At 43.7% G+C, this 20509-nt stretch overlaps 3 protein-coding genes across 3 annotated transcripts; 1 reads left to right on the forward strand and 2 right to left on the reverse strand.

Moving 5' to 3' along the window:
* The first annotated feature begins 94 nt into the window (after window positions 1-94).
* Window positions 95-10217, forward strand: eif4e2 (eukaryotic translation initiation factor 4E family member 2). Its single transcript, XM_041896714.2, has 8 exons — window positions 95-229; window positions 2858-2969; window positions 7181-7315; window positions 7446-7550; window positions 7961-8113; window positions 8332-8468; window positions 8573-8649; window positions 8861-10217. Exons 1-7 carry the CDS (start codon window positions 210-212, stop codon window positions 8619-8621), a joined length of 711 nt encoding a protein of 236 aa, XP_041752648.1. The 5' UTR covers window positions 95-209; the 3' UTR covers window positions 8622-8649; window positions 8861-10217.
* Window positions 10218-10345: 128 nt separating this feature from the next.
* On the reverse strand, window positions 10346-15457 carry LOC121581229 (phospholipid scramblase family member 5). Its single transcript, XM_041896713.2, has 8 exons — window positions 15235-15457; window positions 13006-13336; window positions 12774-12851; window positions 12387-12579; window positions 11304-11415; window positions 11011-11110; window positions 10812-10870; window positions 10346-10653 (listed from the first exon to the last, which is right to left on the reverse strand). Exons 1-8 carry the CDS (start codon window positions 15256-15258, stop codon window positions 10627-10629), a joined length of 924 nt encoding a protein of 307 aa, XP_041752647.2. The 5' UTR covers window positions 15259-15457; the 3' UTR covers window positions 10346-10626.
* Window positions 15458-16282: 825 nt separating this feature from the next.
* On the reverse strand, window positions 16283-19710 carry chrng (cholinergic receptor, nicotinic, gamma; the record flags this gene model as incomplete). The annotated part of the gene is given in 7 exon segments (XM_041896874.1): window positions 16283-16507; window positions 16709-16842; window positions 17208-17481; window positions 18306-18414; window positions 18537-18786; window positions 19081-19178; window positions 19631-19710. Coding segments are annotated over 7 exon segments (1170 nt in total), but the record flags the coding sequence as incomplete, so codon positions are not given.
* Between the last annotated feature and the right edge of the window lie 799 nt (window positions 19711-20509).

Raw genomic sequence — 20509 nt, forward strand, 5'->3', positions numbered from 1 at the left:
CTTTTTCTGCAACACACAAACTTTATTCTGGTACTGTAGGGCTATCTGCTCATTAATCTGTAAGCAATATGCATTCTGGGGCACGTCAACATCGCACGATACTGTAGCCTACGCGCGCATCCCCCGTTTCGGTCGTGCGCGCCTCCGTTGCTGCGGAATTCAGGGAGCTGTGGTCGGACTCTGAAGACTCCTACCCCACCTAGAGAATAATGAACAACAAATTTGACGCGTGAGTAATCAAAGCTATTTTGAATATTTCGCGGACAATGGGCGCTCCGCTGTGAATGCAAATTCGTTGAGCAATTAGGCCTATGCCTTGCTCGTGGGTGGCTTGGAGAAAAAGAGGTGTGTCCGATCTGGTCTGCATGCCTTGCAGGGACTGGGGTCACACGAGTGCTTGTCATGTCCCATCGTAGTTACGCATTTCACATAATAAGATTCATAGTGACAACGAATCAATCGTTTTATTAGGGAATGCTTGCCCCTTCTTGCGATTGCCCTTTTAGCGTCGAGGCCCCACGGGCCGTGGCTGAATCCCCGACATGCAAGTGGTTGAAAGGCAGGGGCAGGTGCGCGCAGAGTCGGCTAAAACTATCCCCCATGCCCCTGATCACATTTAGTTATTTTGAGGAGGGACAGATGGAGAAAGGTTTTTATTTAGCAAATGATAATACTCTATTCAGCTTGGAAACGTTGACAGCGACAAGCAACGCTGTGTTATGTGTAGATTCTAACCCCGGTGCAACCACTGTTGCAAAGTGGCCACCGGCGAGGCTACAATGTTGCACTGGCGGGTGCATGCTTATAAATGTCAACACTGCACATTCGACCACATTGCTAGTGAGAGATGTTGACAAGACACTGTTACTATACACAAATACCAAGCAATGAAAAGCCAATCACTTTCAGCTGACAGAACTGTGAACCATAGTATTCACATTTATACAGTGATTATTACAATGTAATAACTTAATGCATGTACACTGAACAAAAATATAAGTGCAACATGCAACAATTTCAAAGATTTTACTGAGTTAGAGTTCAGATAAGGAAATGTAAATTGAAATAAATTCATTAAGCCCTAATCTATGGATTTAACATGACTGGGAATACAGATGTGCATCTGTTGGTCACAGATACTTCTCACAGATACCTTTAAAAAAAAAGTAGGGGTGTGGATGAGAACCAGTCAGTATCTGGTGTAACCACCATTTGCCTCATGCAGCGCGACACCTCTCCTTCACATAGAGTTGATCGGGCTATTGATTGAGGCATGTGGAATGTTGTCCCACTCCTCTTCAATGACTGTGAGAAGTTGCTGAATATTGGTGGGAACTGGAACACGCTGTCGTACACGTCGATCCAGAGAATCCCAAACATGCTCAATGAGTGACATGTCAGGTGAGTATGTAGGCCATAGAAGAACTGGGACATTTTCAGCTTCCAGGAGTTGTGTACAGATCTTTGTGACATGAGGTGATGGCGGCGGATGCATGGCACGACAATGGGCCTCAGGATCTCATCACGGTATCTCTGTGCATTCAAATTGCCATCGATAAAATGCAATTGTGTTCGTTGTCCGTAGCTTAAGCCTGCCCATAGCATAACCCCACCTCCACCATGGGTCACTCTGTTCACAACGTTGACATCAGCAAACCGCTCACCCACACGACACCATACACGCTGTCTGCCATCTGCCTGGTAAAGTTGAAACAGGGATTCATCCGTGAAGAGCACACTTCTCCAGCGTGCCAGTGGCCATCGAAGGTGAGCATTTTCCCATAGAAGTCGGTTACGACGCCGAACTGCAATCAGGTCAAGACCCTGGTGAGGACAATGAGCACGCAGATGAGCTTCCCTGAGAAGGTTTCTGACAGTTTATGTAGAAATTCTTCAGTTGTGCAAACCCACAGTTTCATCAGCTGTCCGGGTGGCTCGCAGGTGAAGAAGCCGGATGTGGATGTCTTGGGCTGGCGCGGTTACACGTGGTCTGCAGTTGTGAGGCTGGTTGGACGTACTGCCACATTTTCTAAAATGACATTATCGTAGAGAAATTAACCTTAAATTCTCTGGCAACAGCTCTGGTGGACATTCCTGCAGTCAGCATGCCCATTGCACGCTCCCTCAGAACTTGAGACATCTGTGGCATTGTATTGCGTGACAACTGCACATTTTAGAGTAGCCTTTTATTGTCCCCAGCACAAGGTGCACATGTGTAATTATCATGCTGTTTAATCAGCTTCTTGATATGCCACACCTGTTAGGTGGATGGATTATCTTGGCAAAGGAGAAATGCTCAATAACAGGGATGTAAACAAATATGTGCATACATTTTTAGAGAAATAAGCTTTTTATGTGTATGGAAAATGTCTGGGATCTTTTATTTCAGCTCATGAAACATGGGACCATCACTTTACATGTTGCATTTATATTTTTGTTCAGTGTAGTAACTAATATATTACAATAACCTAGTTAGATAAGACTATTCAAAGTGTATGCTCAACAAGGACCTTCATTGTTGTAAGTAATTACTGTTCAATATCATACTTTGCTTATGTGTATGAGTACAGAATTTGTGTGGATGATAGATTAGTCTTGTCATGATGTCCCATTGTATTTTTGACAAGGTTCTGTACAGTATCTTATGGTCTTGTTCTCCTCACTGACTAGATATCCCCTTTCCCTTTCCTCTCGTCTATATATTCTGTCTATGCTGTTTATCCTCTATATATACTGTCTGTATACTGTTTATCCTCTATATATTTAGTCTGCATTCAGTTCACCAGGTCAAATTCCTGTTGTATGTAAATGCACCTGGCGAATAAAGGAAATTCTGATTTTGATTCTGTGTGTTCAGTCTGAAAGATGATGACAGTGGGGACCACGACCAGGATCAAGGCTCACAGAAAGACTGTGAGAAGGAAAAAAATGACAATGACGAGGACAATGATCAGAACATTGCCAAGAAGGTGTGTGTGTCGCTCAAATATAATGCTACAGTATGTATAGTTTGTTATGCTTTCTAAATTAGATCCATTATAGATGTGTTGGCACAGTTTGTTAGAGCCAGGGCCAGACTACTGCATTTGGGGCCCCGGGGCACCACCCCACAACCCAAAAAAGAAAATATATATATGTGACCGACCTGTCTCGAAAAGGTCTTATGTAGCAAAATTAGAAATTGTGTTTTTAACATTGGATAAAAGTAGAGATTCAGAACTCGAAATTGGTATATCGTACACTACAGTTGAGGAACAATGGGAAAGTAATTCTGCTTTGAAAATGGATTAACTTGTAACCCCACTTTTGAGAAAATGGCACTTGAATGTTTTGGTACACCTACAGGAGAGCTCTTCTATGTCTACACCCATTCACCATCGTTCACACCCTCTTAAGCCTTAACCCCACCCATCTCTTTAAGGATTCACATGTGAGGCCATGTGCTAAACAGAGTGAGTACGGTAGTGGACTAAACAACCAAAGATTTCAAGACTGAAGGTTGGTTTATACTACGTCTATCGACATGCCTGTAGACAGTTGTCGCAGTGACATCATGAATATTCTATTGTCGTCCGACATCAAACTTGTCGTTGTCGTTATGAAAAAGTATAAACACAAAAACGACAGGCTGCATGACATCAGCAGCCTGGTGATCCAAAATATCATAACTGGTGTATTTTAACACCAATAAACCCATCTGTTTAAAAATGAATTTAGTATATGTCAATCTAGCAAACCAGACAACTAAAAGCAACTTTGTAAACAATGTTTTGGTTAGTTTCTAGCTTGTTAGCTAGCTAACGTTAACCATATCATATAGCTGACAACGTCTTAGCTTGAGCTAATTAGTATTAGTTATTACAGGAAAATAAACTCACAACAAGATCATTATTTACAAGTGAATGGCGAGCGAATTACAGAAAATAGCTTACAGTTGAGTGTGACAAAATAAAAGCAGAGCATTCTACCGGAGAATTTTAGAACATGGACACTGTCTCGTTGGCCTATCGTTATATCCTAATTTGACTTTGGTGCAGGTCATGTTTTTCTTCACATTACCGTCTCTGGTTAACACTATATCATTATATCAAATAAAATCAAAGTTTATTTGTAACATGCACAGGATACAGTATGTGTAAACGGTACAGTGAAATGGTTACTTGCATAGTGGAGTCTTTTGTTTAGACATGTAGCTAGCTAGCTAGCTAAACAATGAACCATAATCCCAACTCATAACGTTACTACCCTGCATGAATCTGCTGGTAGCTAAAGCTAACCAACTAGCTAGCTAACATTAGGCTGTAACTAGTAATGCAAATGGCTCTGAGATACGAATAATATTACTACAGAGATCATACACGTAACGTTAGCTAGCGAGCCAGCCAGCTAACGTTAGCTAGCTAGCTAACAGAACGCTTTAACTTGCAATGAAAACAACTTTCTGACAAAATTAGAAACGTATAATATCTGAAAATGTAGCTAGCTAGACTCTCTTACCTGTATACATGGATGAACCCTTCTCCCTCTCTGTCACGGATTCCATGGTTGCCCTTAGTTTGAAGATGTAATCCGGAGACAAGTGTTTTATACAACAGCATTCTTCTTTGTGTTCTCTTTTCGACTCCCTCCGCATTATTTGCAATCAAACGGCAGAATGTTCTCCATCTCCTTAGCTATCATACTCTGCTTCCACCGGGAATTCCACTGATTTCAAAACTCTGTCCTCCAGAAAGTGGAGAGCATTAGCAACACTTATGCAGTTCTTCATGATATTTTTCAAAAAAGCTGCGTTAGAAATGATTACCTACACATAGTGAGCAGCTCATGTTATAGACAGAAGCGTGCTACATGGCAGACAAATCCGAACTCATCTCTCGGCATCTCCAGCCTATCCATTATCTCAGCCAATCATGGCGGGAAGGTTCCTGTCTTTTTCTGTGGCTAAACCAACTAGGCTCGTAATTTAACAATTTTAATCGTATTTACAGATGGCATACACGTTTGTTATTAAGGCCCATGAAAGTTCACATGTTCCAGAAGGCATTTCTGCCAAAAAACTCATTTTTATAAAAAATAAATGTTTTATGTTCGAATGCCTCTCCTGTGAAGTAGTGACGCTGTGAAACTAGTCACATATTTTTTATTTTTTTTAAAACAGCTAACTTCCTCTATTTCAACACATTTTGCCATGGGGCAGAGAGAAAAATGTGCAGTTTTAAAATGCTATTCTACACATTTTGTCATGAGGCTGACAGAAAATATTGCATTTTTAAAGCTAATTTCCTGCAATTCTACACATTTTGCCATGAAGCTGAGAGGAAATGTTACAGTTTTAAAGCAAATTTCCTGCAATTCAACACATTTTGCCATTGCTTATGACCCTGGAGGTTGGGGGCCCCAGTGCACGTGCCCTTTAGGTAATCTGGCCCTGGATGGAGCACAATGTTTATAACTGAACTTCAAGCTTTATGAGTACAATTCCTGCCTCATATAGTGTACTGAATAGAGGAGTTACCGTGCCTTCAGAAAATGTTCATACCCCTTGACTTATTCCACATTTTGTTGTGTTACAGCCTGAATTCCAAATGGATTAAATATATTTTTTCTCTCACCCATCTACACACAATACCCCATAATGACAAAGTGAAAACATGTTTTTAGAAATTTTAGCAAATTTATTGAAAATGAAATACAGAAATATCTCATTTACATAAGTATTCACACCCTTGAGTCAATACTTTGTAGAAACACCTTTGGCAGTGATTACAATTGTGAGTCTTTCTGGGTAAGTCTCTAAGAGCATTCCACACCTGGATTGTGCAACATTTTCTCATTATTATTTTCAAAATTCTTCAAACTCTGTTAAATTGGTTGTTGATCATTGCTAAACAACCATTTTCCGGTGTTGCCAAAGATTTTCAAGTAGATTTAAGTCAAAACTGTAACTTGGAACATTCGCTGTCTTCTTGGTAAGCAACTCCAGTGTAGATTTGGCCTTGTGTTTTAGGTTATTGTCCTGCTGAAAGGTGAATTAATCTCCCAGTGTCTGGTGGAAAGCAGACTGAACAAGGTTTTACTCTAGGATTTTGCCTGTGCTTAGCTCCATTCCGTTTATTTATTATCCTGAAAAACTCCACAAGCATACCCATAACATGATGCAGCCCCCACTATGCTTGAAAATATGGAGAGTGGTACTCAGTAATGTGTTGTATTGTATTTGCCCCAAACATAACACTTTGTATTCCGGAGAAAAAGTTAACTGCTTTGCTACATTTTTTGCAAGATGCCTTTAGTGCCTTGTTGCAAACAGAATGCATGTTTTGGAATATTTTTATTCTGTACATGCTTCCTTCTTTTCACTCTGTCAATTAGGTTAGTATTGTGGAGTGACTACAATGTTGTTGATCCGTTCTCAGTTTTCTCATATCAAAGCCATTAAACTCTGTAACTGTTTTAAAGTCACCATTGGCCTCATGGTGAAATCCCTGAGTGGTTTCCTTCCTCTCCGGCAACTGAGTTAGGAAGGACGCCAGTATCTTTGTAGTGACTGGGTGTATTGATACACCATCCAAAGTGTAATTAATAACTTCACCATGCACAAAGGGATATTCAATGTCTGTTTGTTTTTTACCCATCTACCAATAGGTGCCCTTCTTTGCAAGGCATTTATAAACCTCCCTGGTCTTTGTGGTTGAATCTATGTTTGAAATTCACTGCTCGACTGAGGGACCTTACAGATAATTGTATGTGTGGGGTACAGAGATGAGGTAGTCATAAAAATATTATGTTTAACACTATTATTGCACAGAGTGAATCCATGCAACTTATTATGTGACTTGTTAAGCACATTTTTACTCCTGAACTGATTTAGGCATGCCATAACAAAGGGGTTTAATACTTATTGACTCAAGACATATCAGCTTTTCATTTTTTATTAATTAGCAAAAATTTCGAAAAATATAATTCCACTTTGACATAATGGGCTATTGTGTGTAGGCCAGTGATAAAAAAATATATACATTTAATACATTTTTTATTCAGGCTGTAACACAACAAAATATGGAAAAAGTCAAGGGGTGTGAATACTTTCTGAAGGCACTGTAAGTGTGAATCACGTTAGGATAAAAGTGCCTGCTAAATGACCATATCATATCATGTCTGTCTCTGCTCTGTTGGTCAGATTGCAGTTCCAGGGGTAGGAGAGCACCCCCTCCAGTATAACTACTCCTTCTGGTACTCCAGACGCACCCCCGGCCGGCCTGCCAGCACCCAGAGCTACGAATCCAACATCAAACAGATCGGCAGCTTCGCCTCGGTCAGTCCCTATTGGGAACCATTGTTCTTTGCCTTTCACCTTTGCAGGTTCTAGACTCATAAATAGGTTCTAGACTCTGCTGATCTAGTTTAGTATGGTTCTAGACTAAATCTGTCCTCCGGTCCACCAGGTGGAGCAGTTCTGGCGTTTCTACAGTCACATGATCCGTCCGGGCGACCTGACGGGCCACAGCGACTTCCACCTTTTCAAGGAAGGTATCAAACCCATGTGGGAGGTGGGTAGCAAAGATGGTGGATAAATGAAGATAGTTCACTCAGGCCGTTTACCATTGAAAAAAATTGTCAGTTCCTGTCTACTTAAGGGGGTAGCTCTCCCATAGACACAAATGCAATAGCAGCTAGGTCTTGTCTACTTAGTTCATTGACTTTCATTGAAACAGAAAAAAATGGGGGAGTGGGATGTCTCGCTTCCTGTATTCTTTGGATCTATCCTTACCTTAATGAGCTCACTCAACTAACCCTAGATCACTGTCTTGACCTGTTCATAGTGTTATACCATTACCAGGGTTGTATTCATTAGGCAGCAAACATTGCAAAATGTTTTGTTTCGGTGTGCCCTAATGACTATGACCCATTTGTTTCCTGCTTAATGCCCATGTCTTTTTTTCTCTCTGTGTCTCTCTAGGACGATGCTAATAAGCTAGGAGGGAAGTGGATCATCCGGCTGAGGAAGGGCCTGGCGTCTCGTTGCTGGGAGAACCTGATTCTGGCCATGCTGGGGGAACAGTTCATGGTGGGGGAGGAGATCTGTGGCGCTGTGGTGTCTGTACGCTTCCAGGTACACACATACATAGAGACAGACGCGCAAGCGCAAACACACACACAGGCACGCATGCGCATGCGCACACACACACACATACACACACACACACACGGCTAAACACACACAAACACACAAACACACACTCACTCACTCACTCACTCACTCACTTACTCACTCACTGTTCCAGTGTCTATTGTTGCCAACACCAGGCTTCCCTCATGTCTTTCCTCCAGGAGGACATCATCTCCATCTGGAACAAGACAGCCAGTGACCAGGCCACCATTACCCGGATCAGAGACACTCTACGTAGGGTCCTCAACCTACCCCCCAACACCATCATGGAGTACAAGACACACACCGACAGCATCAAGTAAATACACACACACAAACACTGAGCTAATTCCTGAGCTACTAGGCTTTAGCTCAGTAGGCTAACACAGTCTGTGATACCTGGGGGCTTCTGTCTGTTCTCAGGGCCTGGGAGGACTTCCATGGTCTGGTGAACGCTGTTGGTGGTCGCTAGTCTCTAAAGCTTTGAGTTTCTGCCAAGGGTAGGAGCTGCTATGTCTTAATTCATATTCCTACATGCACACACTGGCCTTATGTTCTCACTTCTGTTGTGTCTCTGTGCATGGAAATCATGGCACTAGTAATCATCAGTACTATTATCAGTACTACTGTATTAGTACGCTAGTAGCCAATTATAGGAACTGAGTGTTTCAATAGCCTAACTGTTTATGTTTGTCTCTCTCACATCTCTAGATTTGTGTGTGGTGTCCGGAGGAATAATACCTTTTTAAGGATCAGTACTGTTTTACATGGCGACAGCGAGAGAGATAGAGGGAGAGAAAGAGAGCGAGATAAAGAGATGGAGGACAGTGGCACAAAGAGCATTCCTTCCTTTCTATGGCTCATGGAACCCATTCGAACTTAACTGAAAAAGAAAATCCACTGTACGGAACAAGGAACCAAGCTGTCGGTTGGTTGGGGCTTTTTATCTGCCTGTTAGTCAGAGATGAATGAAACCTCAGTGGATGTATTTTTTCTCCAAGCTACACTGTCCCTGATCTGCCAACAGAGGGAGACTGTGCGACAAGCATTTGGTGATTTGGCCAATGACTGTTGACAGAAGAATCTTCTAACAGAATATTAAATGTTAAAACCAAACCCTTGCTATAAATAGGTATATACAGTATATTCATCATTGTGTAGCACAATCACAGTTCCCTCTGGTAGAGTTTTAAATGTACAGCAGAGAAAATGTATCCGTTTTTTTTTTAACTCTGAAACTAAACAGGGTTGCAGGTGGAAGTTATTTTATTATAGTGCAGTATTTTAACTACAATGCCTCTAGTCATTTAAACTAGAACTATTATTGCGTACAAAAATATATTTCTAGAAAAAAACTATGTCCTTTTGAGAAATCTATTTACTTAACGAGAATCAAGAACTTCTTTACCTTTGACCAGGATGTTTTCAACCCAAAGGATGGGGACCATCCTAAAGGGGGACTGCGGGTAACGTGAAACGGCCTCTTTAGAATGGACTACCTAGCTGCCTATATCACTGTGCCTGGCCTCGAGCCTGACCCAACCCAGATTAAACATTCAAAATGCCTTTCAAGTTCCCACAGTGAAGATGGACAAAACATTACAACTTGAACAACACTGTAATAATGTTGTAACAATGTTGTAACAATGTTATCTGTGACATAACATCATCTCTCCAGTGTTGGTGGTAGCCTGGATGCCAGTCTGTTTCTGCTCTCTTGCCAACTCCTTATGGAATTGACATGCAAAACAGTTTGGCTTGACAAACAGATCTGGGACCAGGCTAGAATGGTGGCCCTGCTGTGATATTTCCCCCAGGTAGAAGGAGTCCCTGAACACTGACCTGGAATCAGCTCATCTGACCCCCTCACCATTTAGTGCTACAGAACAGAAACTGGTCCTAGGTCAGAGCTTGGTGCTCCTTCTATCTCCTCCCTGTTGATATACTGCCTAGGATTGGGTGGGTGGTGCTGGAAAAAGGGTGTCTGTCAAAACGAGGAAAGTACTGTCTGATGGATATACACCTGATGGATTATAGCAATAAATGTTGATTATGCATCTGCTGCTAACCAATGGCTTCAGTGTTCTATTCTGTGATGTCACCGGTGGAAACATGTATCTTTCCAAACAAAGAAAGCATGAACTGATTGTCAGTCAGTCAAATGGTTGTGATGGGAGCATAAGCCAATGCAAGGTATCAATTAAGTTTGATTTAATGTATCTCTTCTACTAGGACAACTAAATGACTTGTGAAAATAATGGAAAGGAGGTCATGATATGCAGACTAGTACATTTCTGGTGTCGCTAACAGTTGCACCCCTCCCCCAAACAACTGTCCATGTGTTCTCTCTCTGACGATGCTGCGGTGTGGCATCGAGCGAAGCTGTGAAACTCGCCGATGATCGTTTGGCCTCTGCAGTTCTCATGGTCCACTTTTGATTACCTCAATTTGCTTATCTCTGATTGACTGGTGCCAGTTCAGCTCATCTCGAAGAACATGTAATTCTAAAGAGAGAGGGAGAGAATGAGAGAGAGAGATGGGGGTGGAAGGGTCAATGTAGGGAGGACAGAGTTTGCGCACCCAGGTTAGGTTCACATTGTGTTCATTGATTCCCACAGTAGCCTATCTGGGGGGTTGTGGGAGAGTTTCCCTACATGCTTACCAGTAGGAACGTGGCCGCCAGCAGAAGAAGTTTGGTCTGTGATGTCATATCCTGTGGAACTGCAGGATTGAGCGGTTTTAGGAGGAGAGGGTTTTTTGCAGTGTTCTCGAACAGTAGATACTTCTATTTGTTTTGAAGGTAAAGCTATTAAGCCAAGATAAAGCTATATGGCTTCGGGTGTAACCGAAGGATGACTCACCCTCTAACCCAAAGTATTCATGATCCATGTTGCATTCTTCGTTAAACCCAGGCCATTTCTTCCATATGGAGCCAATTTTCTCACCGATGGCTGAGACCACCTGATGTTTGACAGAGATAAAAATGCATACAGTAGAATGTAAGTGGTGAAACAGATATTTACATTTGCATATGGCATAAATTACCTAATGAAATAATGATTCTGAAATGAATTAAATAATATGATAATCAACCAAATAACCGACCAATCAAAGTCATAGATAATGGGTGGTAATGTCCTGAAATGATAATGACCTGGAATTCTTGGTTAGAGAGGCATCGGCAGGGGCAGCAGGATCCCTGGATTCTTATAGTGGAGGTTCCATCGGAATCACACACTTCCAGGAGAGGGGTGAACATACTCCATCTGTTAACAGGTACAACAGGTGAACATACACACCTCCCTCCATACACACAACCACTCCTGCACTCACTCACAGACGCTGATAAGAGACCAATCCTGGGTGGTGGGTGTTCTTGTTGTTTTGTATTTCCTAGCCTGGGTTGATTGGTTGGTTGGATGATCAAGGTTTCAGCTGGCCAGTTTTCTATTGCATTGCACCACTGAGACCATTGTCCACTTGGTGTCATAAGAGGCCTACCAGGGTGACCCCTCCAGACTGTAGAATAGAGATACAACACAGATCTAATTTAAACTTCTACTTTGCTCTGAGCTCTGTTAATTGGATACAGTGATTCTGGTGGCCTTGTCTGCAAGCTCTACTAACTAAACACACAAAGGAGACCTCATTTGACCCTGGAGAAAGACTTGGGAGAGAGAGGGTCGGCATTTCAGAGAGAGAGCGAGGGAACGCAAGAGAGAGGTTGGGCATTTGGTCAAACATAACTAGGCCTACAGTCTTTTCCATATTTTCCACTAAATCAGCCACCATTTTGATTGAGTGGTGTGGAAACGGTGATGTAATGAGGGAAAACAAGAGGCGCAGCCGCCAGACACAAGCTGTTTTTCCCAGTAAGAATAAAGCCACATTCCTCCCCACCCAGGACACCAGCAACATAGGCTAGCCTGGCTCCATCCATCCAGACAGCTGTGCTATGTGCTAACTCCCCCCAGTTTAGCCTCCCTGGAGATTGGGTGGGAGTGGGGAGTGAGGAGAGAGGAGCACCACCCATTCTATTTACAGTCCTGGGTCGTATACATTAGGCCCAAAAAAGAAGAAACAGTCTGAAATGGAGGGACCATCTGAACATTAAGAAGCACTCTTTTCGTTGTCCGTTGCAGCGTTTTGATTCTGGAGTGAGTGGGAGTAGGGATAAATGTGAGAAATATTCTGGGAGAGAGGTAGAGGTTGGAGGTTGATTTCAGACTAGACATACCTCTGTTGTATGCTCCCTAAGAGCTGCCGTTCGGGGGTGTAGACCCTAATTTCCATCAAGCAGCAGCCAAGGCAGCACGCGTCCACCCTGAGGGGTTTTTCAAACAGGAAGACCTGGCGGGCCTGGCGGTCAAAACCTTGTAGGGAGCAGGACCGGGCCGGGCCGCAGCACTGCAGACACATACAGGAACTCTCTGAGAAGGAGAGACACAGGGCCCAGTCTCAATAACGATATGGTAACTAGAAGAATGTCCATCCTGGATGGGCAATAAAGTTATATTATATTCTATAGATACTATTCTATTCTATGGCCACAGCTCTGTCTGGCTGCAGACACATGCAGGATCTATAAGTGTTATGCCTGGATGTTACTGTTATTACTTTGTACCTTCTACAGCCACAAAGAGCTGCTCACTGCTGTCCACGGTGGCAATGCTGTAGGTCCTGCGGGACACACATTGAGGACCTGGAACACAGCAGCATGACACGACCAGGTCAAAGGGACTATCACTAATATACACATCATACAGTGTATGATAGTATCATTGGGCAAATTGTTAGCAGAAAATCATTCTTTACTCTGATGTAACTGTATATTTCACACATGAAGTTGCACTAACCTTGCAGCTCTGGCCTGGCTGTGATATGTAGTTGGCTGACTGTGTCCAGGAGAGCCAGGCCCTCCTGTCCTGCTGTCTCTGGCCCTCCAGAAGCCCTGGGCCTCACGTGGCCATTCTCCCCTTTACCCCCCGGATCTCCAGGGCCTAGGCCCAGCCGCTGGTCCTCTGAGCCCAGGTCAGGTGGCCCGTGGTGGGGTAGGGAGCCAGGCAAACCCTGGGGATCGGCAGAGGGCCTCCTTCGACTGTGGAAGGCTCTGAAGAGACTCTCGATGTGCTTCTCTCTCTCCAGACAGCCGAAGGGGAGGGGCTGGGCGGTCACTGCCGACATAGTCTGGGACAGGAAGCAGGAAGTAATGACAGGAAGTACTGTTCAAGGATGGGGTTAATTTATAGAGATAGATAGAGGACTCTAGTGCCCAAAAGCCCATTTTAGCATGGGCAGCACCATTGAGGACTTTCACCATTTTTAAGTAGTCAACTGGGTGGGACTTCTAATGGGTTAAGGAAGGATCACATCATTCCATCCGGTTCATCAGGAGGGACCAGCCAATTAATTTATACCTGCTCAAACAACACACTCCATGTGGCAGCATGAACCCTTTCAGTTTCTAATAGAAGTAGTAGAATAGGAAAATTGACTACTTAAAATGGAGATGGTCTCAAGGGTGCTGCCTGTGTGCTCACAGATGCCAAAAAAAGAGTCCTCTATACATTTTACATTTTAGTCATTTAGCAGACGCTCTTATCCAGAGCGACTTACAGTTAGTGAGTGCATACATATTTTATTTTTCATACTGGCCCCCCGCAGGAATCGAACCCACAACCCTGACGTTGCAAACGCCATGCTCTACCAACATCCCTGCCGGCCATTCCCTCCCCTACCCTGGACGACACTGGGCCAATTGTGCGCCGCCCCATGGGTCTCCCGGTCACGGCCGGCTACGACAGAGCCTGGATTCGAACCAGGATCTCTAGTGGCACAGCTAGCACTGCGATGCAGTGCCTTAGACCACTGCGCCACTCGGGAGACATATCTCATAGACTCTATCATTCTCTATGGGTCAATTACATTTGAATTCCAGTAAACTCTCAATTCAGGAAGTACACTGAAATTCAAATTCCAGTTGTCTTCCTTCAATGCTCTTCAATTAGGAAATATTGGAATTGGAATTTGGTTTACTTTCAGAATTGACTGGAATTGAGATGGAATTTACCCCAACCCTGGTACTGTCTGAAGCCAATGACAGGTTCATCAAATGTAATTTATTCGGTTTTAGTTCATGTGTTTAGTTTTAAAGCAGGTGCAGAGTGCTATCTGGGCCATGGGCTCCCAGAATTAGCACAATAATAATGGAGCATTCTTGTCTATCACTCACTTTATCACAATAGTAACCCCAATTATCTGCACATTAGATCAGGTTCTCAAACAATCCAAAGGATTAGACCCAAAAATAAACAATAAAAGACAAATGTCTTTAAACATGTGTCTGCCTCTTACTCCGCAGTCGACACATCCCTGGCACCAGAACAATCTCAGCTCACTGGAGACAAGTGGAAGCAACACAGTGGCCAGCTCCTGGCTATTTCATATTCACATCACAGCATCACTGAAACCACTACATCCATCTCCTATTGAAAACCTGTCACAATCTACAATACCTCTGGTTCAGACACTCAACTCTATGGTAACATACCACTGTTGATTCGTATTTGGTAACACTTTAAGTTGCTCTTTACATTACGTGTTTCTCAAACCTATGACGTTACACCGTAGCTACTCTAGTAACAACATAGGATTAAGGTATTGCTGCTGTTGCTACTAGAGTAATTACAGTCTAACTACACAGGTATACGAGCTGTTTACCTTGTATCTAACCCATGTCTAAAACCTACTGCACATAGTCTGACCCCATGTACTCACAGCAAAGTGTAGCATATTGCACAGTTGTTCCTTTAAGAGTAGTGGTGACACACTCTATTTGAATGCTCTGTGTACTCAGCTCCAGAAGGAACAAGTGTTCAATACTATTCAATGGAGAAACAGCCTCTCTATGTCTGTCTTTCTCCTCACCTGGTAAAGAAAAAACAATTCCTCCATACAACTACATTATTTTCATGATAAGTTACATAACAACAAAGTATGTACAGTATTGGTGGTTTACAATTACTCACTTACTTCAATCTATTGTATGTTTTTTAAACAAATGTTGCCATTTGTCAAGCTCTTACCATCTGAGGTCCGCTCCCTGGCATCTCTTGACTGAAGTTAGTGTCTAGCAGGCAAGCATCTGGGGTTTTTGAAAAAGGGATGGGTGAAGTAGGCTTCTATCTAGCATTCAAGTGCGTGTGGGTGTGTATATGTGGGTGTGTGTGTGTGTTTGTGTGTCACCACCCTTGGGTTTGTTATGCTCACAAATGTGTGTGGTTGTATTGTGTGGGAGTGCATGCAGTGTGTGTGTGTCTGTCTCTATGTGTGTGGGGGGGGGGTTCTCACCCCACTGGTCTCTCTGACTCCCCCCCCCCACTCCAGTTTCCATCCCAACCAGCCGGATCTTCCCTTTGTTAGGACAGAAAGGCATCACTCACCCATGTAATTGAGATCCTGCTTCTGGGAGAGGGGGTGGGCGGTGGGGGTGAGTGGGACAGGAGAGAATCGGGGGATAGCTGTGTGAGAGAGGGGCTATAGGGAGACATCCCCATCTCTCTCCATGCCTCCAGAATTTGTACAACCCAAAATGTGATTGGTTGGCATTTGGTTATGATGAACAGCATTGATCCTTACATGGAGATTTGGCTGATTTCTAGAAATTATGTTGTTGGAAGTGTGAACATGGCCCCTATCACAAAAAGTTGATATACCTTTTGTTGAAAAAACACTGTATGATCAACACATAAAATAATAATAATAATAATAGTCAACCATCTTACAAAAAACATGATAGATGATGGTTGCCTTAAAGTAAGTACACATGACAGTGTGATAAATGTTTTGCATATTACTCAGTGGTAATATCTCTGAATCACACATATCATGCTTCTACCATATAAGGCATCAGTGCATATGGTCAAGCGTATCCCTTCTTATCTCAGTGAATGAGCAAACTCATAGACTGCAAAACCTATGACAGACCCACATGGTTTAGTTTCAGTCTCAGACCACCAGTGCATACATAACCATAGATCTTTCAAAGCATTCTCTAGCCCAAAAAACCTGTGCTAAACCCCATTCATTTCATGCCTCCTTGTTCATGGACATGTCATGCCCCTTCATACAGTGTCACCCCAGTAGATTTGCTCCAGTGTCATTCCCAGAGGGATTGGTGATGTTATTCCCTAACGGAGGAAGGCACTTACTGGTATCACTAGGGAAAGACACGGATGGCGGCTGGTTGAAATGCCCCGTCAGGAAGATTCCAATGGTACCCATGAGGAACGACAGCGCCATGGTGATGAAGCACACTCTGTCAATCACCCGGCCAACCAGGAACCACTCCTTGTTCTCCTGTGGGTGACATCAGAGGGACAGGTCAGAGGGGACACTAAGAAGTGGACAATCACTCTAAATGTTGGGAAATCAAAGTTTTCGTAAGAAGTTTCCTTTCAATAATGAGAGAGTTAACGGTATTACAGAGTGAAACATCTTCTGGCACAAAATGGCAGCCATGCATCACCTAGGTGGGTGCAACACTTTGGGGAGACTCACACTCTCTAAGTAATTTTGTTGCTGGGTACTCTCTGCAATTTGTTTGCAGGATGCTAAACACTGGCGCACCTCCGGTGAAGCCTAGGCCAGGCTGGCCCCCAATTCCTGGGATGTACCCCCCTCCAGACCAATATCTAGGGTCAAATGTCAAACAGAGAGCTATAGTGACAAGGAATCAACCTATACACATTTCTTGCAATTTTCTTGCAACTAAGATTGAAAATGTGTTAACTTTTTACATTACACTGTCCTTATTAATGTGTAATTATTCCTGTCAGTACAGTGTAACAAGTATTGTAATTACTCATTGTTACACTGTACTTACAGCAGTAACCCTAACCCTAGCGCTAACCTTAACCCTAACCTTAGCTTCATGTCAACATCCTGGTTCAACCCTAACCCTAGCCTTAACCGTAAGTGTAGGGTAAGTACAGTGTAACCAAAAATTCCCATCAATTCCCCATATTCCCCATGTAAATATCCTAATAACCCAACTCACGGATCTTCTCCAGTGCATATTTCATCAGGCCGTCCCGCTCTCTGAGCCTGGAAAACACGAGTTCCGACCGGGCTGTATTCATGGTGTATTCCTCCGCTTTAGTGATGAGTCCCAGGGAGCTGCGGCGCCGGCAGAGGACTAGAAATATGTTACGCCCTCCGTTGGTACTGTGACCGTGACCATTACTGGTTCCATCACTGACGTCACAGTCCTCATACGGCATCCACGGTCGCATCTGCATCCTCAGCAGCCGAGGCAGGATGTTCAGCAGGACCTGAGGTCAACAAGGCCGAGGGTCAAAGGTCAACACCACCAGAGCAGCCAAACTTTCCTTTATGGCCTAACAACAAGCCATCTCGTAATGCAGAGGCCCATGTAAAACCACATTTGAGGCAGAAAGCTTTTGTCAAACTTGCTGATCACAGTCTTACAGTCTTACCTTCCTGACTTTATTGTCATGATGTGTGATTTGGCAGCCTGGTCTCATAGACTAGGCGTAACATAGTAAAGTAAATCCGGGACACTAATTAGTATGATATGTCACGTTTGGTATGAGTACATAAAGACAGATGGTTACTTAAGGTCGTGGGTCAGGGTGAATGGGTGGGCGTACAACGTGAATGTCTAGCAACCCAAAGGTTGCGAGTTCGAATCGCATCACGGACAACTTAAGCATTTTAGCTAATTAGAAACTTTTCTACTACTTACTACTTTTTAGCTACTTTTCAACTACTTAGCATGTTAGCTTTCCCTTCCCCTAACCCTAACCGTAACCCTTTTAGCTAACCCTTCCCCTAACCCTGACCTTAACCCTTGAACCTAACTCCTAAACTTAATCCTAACATTAACCCTAACCCCTAGCCTAGCTAACGTTAGCCAGATAGCCGATATTAGCCTTCTAGCTAGAATTTGTAACATATCGTACATTTTGTAAATTCATAACATATTGTACGTTTAGCAAAGTATAACATATAATGCGAATTGTAATACGTAACATATTCGAAATGCCTGATGGACATACACAAATTAATAAATACCATACGAAACGTAACATATCATACTAAATGGAGTGTCTACGATTTACGTACAGAATAATACAAAATGCTCTGAGACCAGGTTGGTATTGGGGGTCCATAGAGACACTTTCAACATGATGACTCAGTTCATTGCTACGATGGTGGTCACAGACATTACAAACAGCAGGTACCTGCAAAGACATATTCACCTTTATATTATCAGAAGCCATTGAGACAATCCAGGTTCACAACATCAATAATACTACATACAATAACACATTTTAAAGGATGTCTGTGGTTAAAGTGGTTTTACTTTCCGATAAGAGGAACAGCATGGGAGGTTTCTGGAACCTTCTTGGCTATGAGGATGAGGAAGACAGTCTGGGCCAGGAGGATCATGATGGACACGATGCACTTCTGACCCCCACAACCACAGAGAGAGTCAGTCAGTTGATGGAGGATCAGGAAGAACACCACTTCCTGGTACTCTAACTCATCTTTAGTGAAGAGCTGGTTGATAAGCTTCTTAGCAGGCCTGTGCTTAATGATCCACTCCTCATTCTCTGGCAACAGTAGAGAGCTAGAGTTAATATGAATAGTGTCATGGCTTCCAGATATGCTGCTTAGAAAATTATCCAATTCTGGTTAGAAAAAGAGAGAGAACGAGAGAGCTTTGTATTTGTTTTTAGGGAACAGAACCCACAGTGGATTGAACGTTTATTGAGGATTTCATGAATATTCATTGTCGTGTTGTATAATGCCCTCGTGTTATCCTCTGTTCCTTCATGTTTCTTCTATTTTTCATACCCTCACAAAAGAACACATCAATCAAGGTGTTTAAGGCGTAGGGTTACTACCTGTAAAAGCCTCGGGGTCGATCACCACCCACTCCACAGGCTGGTTGTCCTCCTCTGTGAGAACTAGTTCTATCTCGTTAGTGTTGTCGGTCTGGGAACTGAACACAGGGGAGACACAGACATCCATCTGTACAGTCATCCATTACTGTTTACAAGACAGCAGGCTGAAAGGGGACATTAGCATGTTTGTTAGGAGTATTGTCCCTGGCCTGGCTGACAGGGAGAGATTGAAGAAAGACAGTGAATTACGCTGAATATTAAAGTACCTTCCTTTCTTAAACTGTTATTTTCTTGGCCTTTTTAAAAGTTATTATTAGGATCAGGCGGATGAATGCAAAAAACACAGACCTTACCTACCAGTAAGCTGTCTATCACGTTGACCAACTTGGTCTTCCTCATATTGTGGTTTAAATTACTGTGTGCTCATTGGCAGGCCAGGTGGAGGCATTACCCGTATCCTCTTCATATCTGCAATCACTGAAGAGGTTGGGGGTATGTCTTAGCTAAGGGGATGTTTTGGATTTTCTGGGAGTGTGTATTATGCCCACACTGGAAGACCATGGTGAAGTTCTGCAAGTCAAAGGGGAAGTAGTTGACGGTGATGGAGTGGGCGCTTCGGTAGATGGCATTTTAATTGAAAACAATCATAGTAAGGTACTTAATTGTTACCCAGAAATTATTTCATATTGTCACGATCGTTACATGAACCGGACCAAGGCGCAGCGTGAAATGCGTACATCTTTTAATGAGTACTTTACAAAATATACAAAATGATACGTGAAGTCCTAAGGTTAACAAAACACAAACCTCTCCGGAACAAGATCCCACAAATGACAAGTGCAAAACAGGCTGCCTAAGTATGGTCCCCAATCAGAGACAACAAGCAACAGCTGCCTCTGATTGGGAACCACCCCGGCCAACATAGAAACACATGAACATAGAACACTAAACATAGAAACTAACACCCTGGCTCAACATATAAGAGTCCCCAGAGCCAGGGCGTGACAGTACCCCCCCCCCCCCCAAAGGCGCGGACTGCGACCGCGCCAACTAAACCCAACAGGGGAGGGGCCGGGTGGGCATTCCGCCTCTGAGGCCACCACTCTCTAGCTACCCCTCCGTAGCGCCCCTGGTCTGGTCTGGCCCCGCTGGCTGGAGCTGGACATCGGTGGAGCGGATTGCTTAGGCTCCGGTGTGGAGCAGCTGACCGGTACCTGACCAGGCACCGGTGGAACAGGCACGGGCTGTGCCGGACTGACGACGCGCACCACTGGCTTGGTGCGGGGAGCAGGAATGGGCCGGACCGGGCTGATAACGCGTACCACTGGCTTGGTGCGGGGAGCAGGAACGGGCCGGACCGGGCTGACGACGCGCACCACTGGCTTGGTGCGGGGAGCAGGAACAGGCCGGACCGGGCTGACGACGCGCA

This window comes from Coregonus clupeaformis, chromosome 14 (genome assembly GCF_020615455.1).
Source record: "Coregonus clupeaformis isolate EN_2021a chromosome 14, ASM2061545v1, whole genome shotgun sequence".
Lineage (NCBI taxonomy): Eukaryota > Metazoa > Chordata > Actinopteri > Salmoniformes > Salmonidae > Coregonus > Coregonus clupeaformis.

What these genes read in the sequence shown, in the direction of transcription:
- LOC121581229 (XM_041896713.2), bottom strand. Translation starts at nt 15,258, where the DNA reads ATGCCAGGGAGCGGACCTCAGATG. An exon ending in AGCCAGGCCAGAGCTGCAAG is followed by an intron (nt 12,852 to 13,005) that starts GTTAGTGCAACT and finishes GCTGTGTTCCAG; the next exon opens with GTCCTCAATGTGTGTCCCGC. An exon ending in TCTCTAACCAAGAATTCCAG is followed by an intron (nt 11,111 to 11,303) that starts GTCATTATCATT and finishes GTCAAACATCAG; the next exon opens with GTGGTCTCAGCCATCGGTGA.
- eif4e2 (XM_041896714.2), top strand. Translation starts at nt 210, where the DNA reads ATGAACAACAAATTTGACGC. An exon ending in ATGAACAACAAATTTGACGC is followed by an intron (nt 230 to 2,857) that starts GTGAGTAATCAA and finishes CTGTGTGTTCAG; the next exon opens with TCTGAAAGATGATGACAGTG. An exon ending in ATCAGAACATTGCCAAGAAG is followed by an intron (nt 2,970 to 7,180) that starts GTGTGTGTGTCG and finishes TCTGTTGGTCAG; the next exon opens with ATTGCAGTTCCAGGGGTAGG.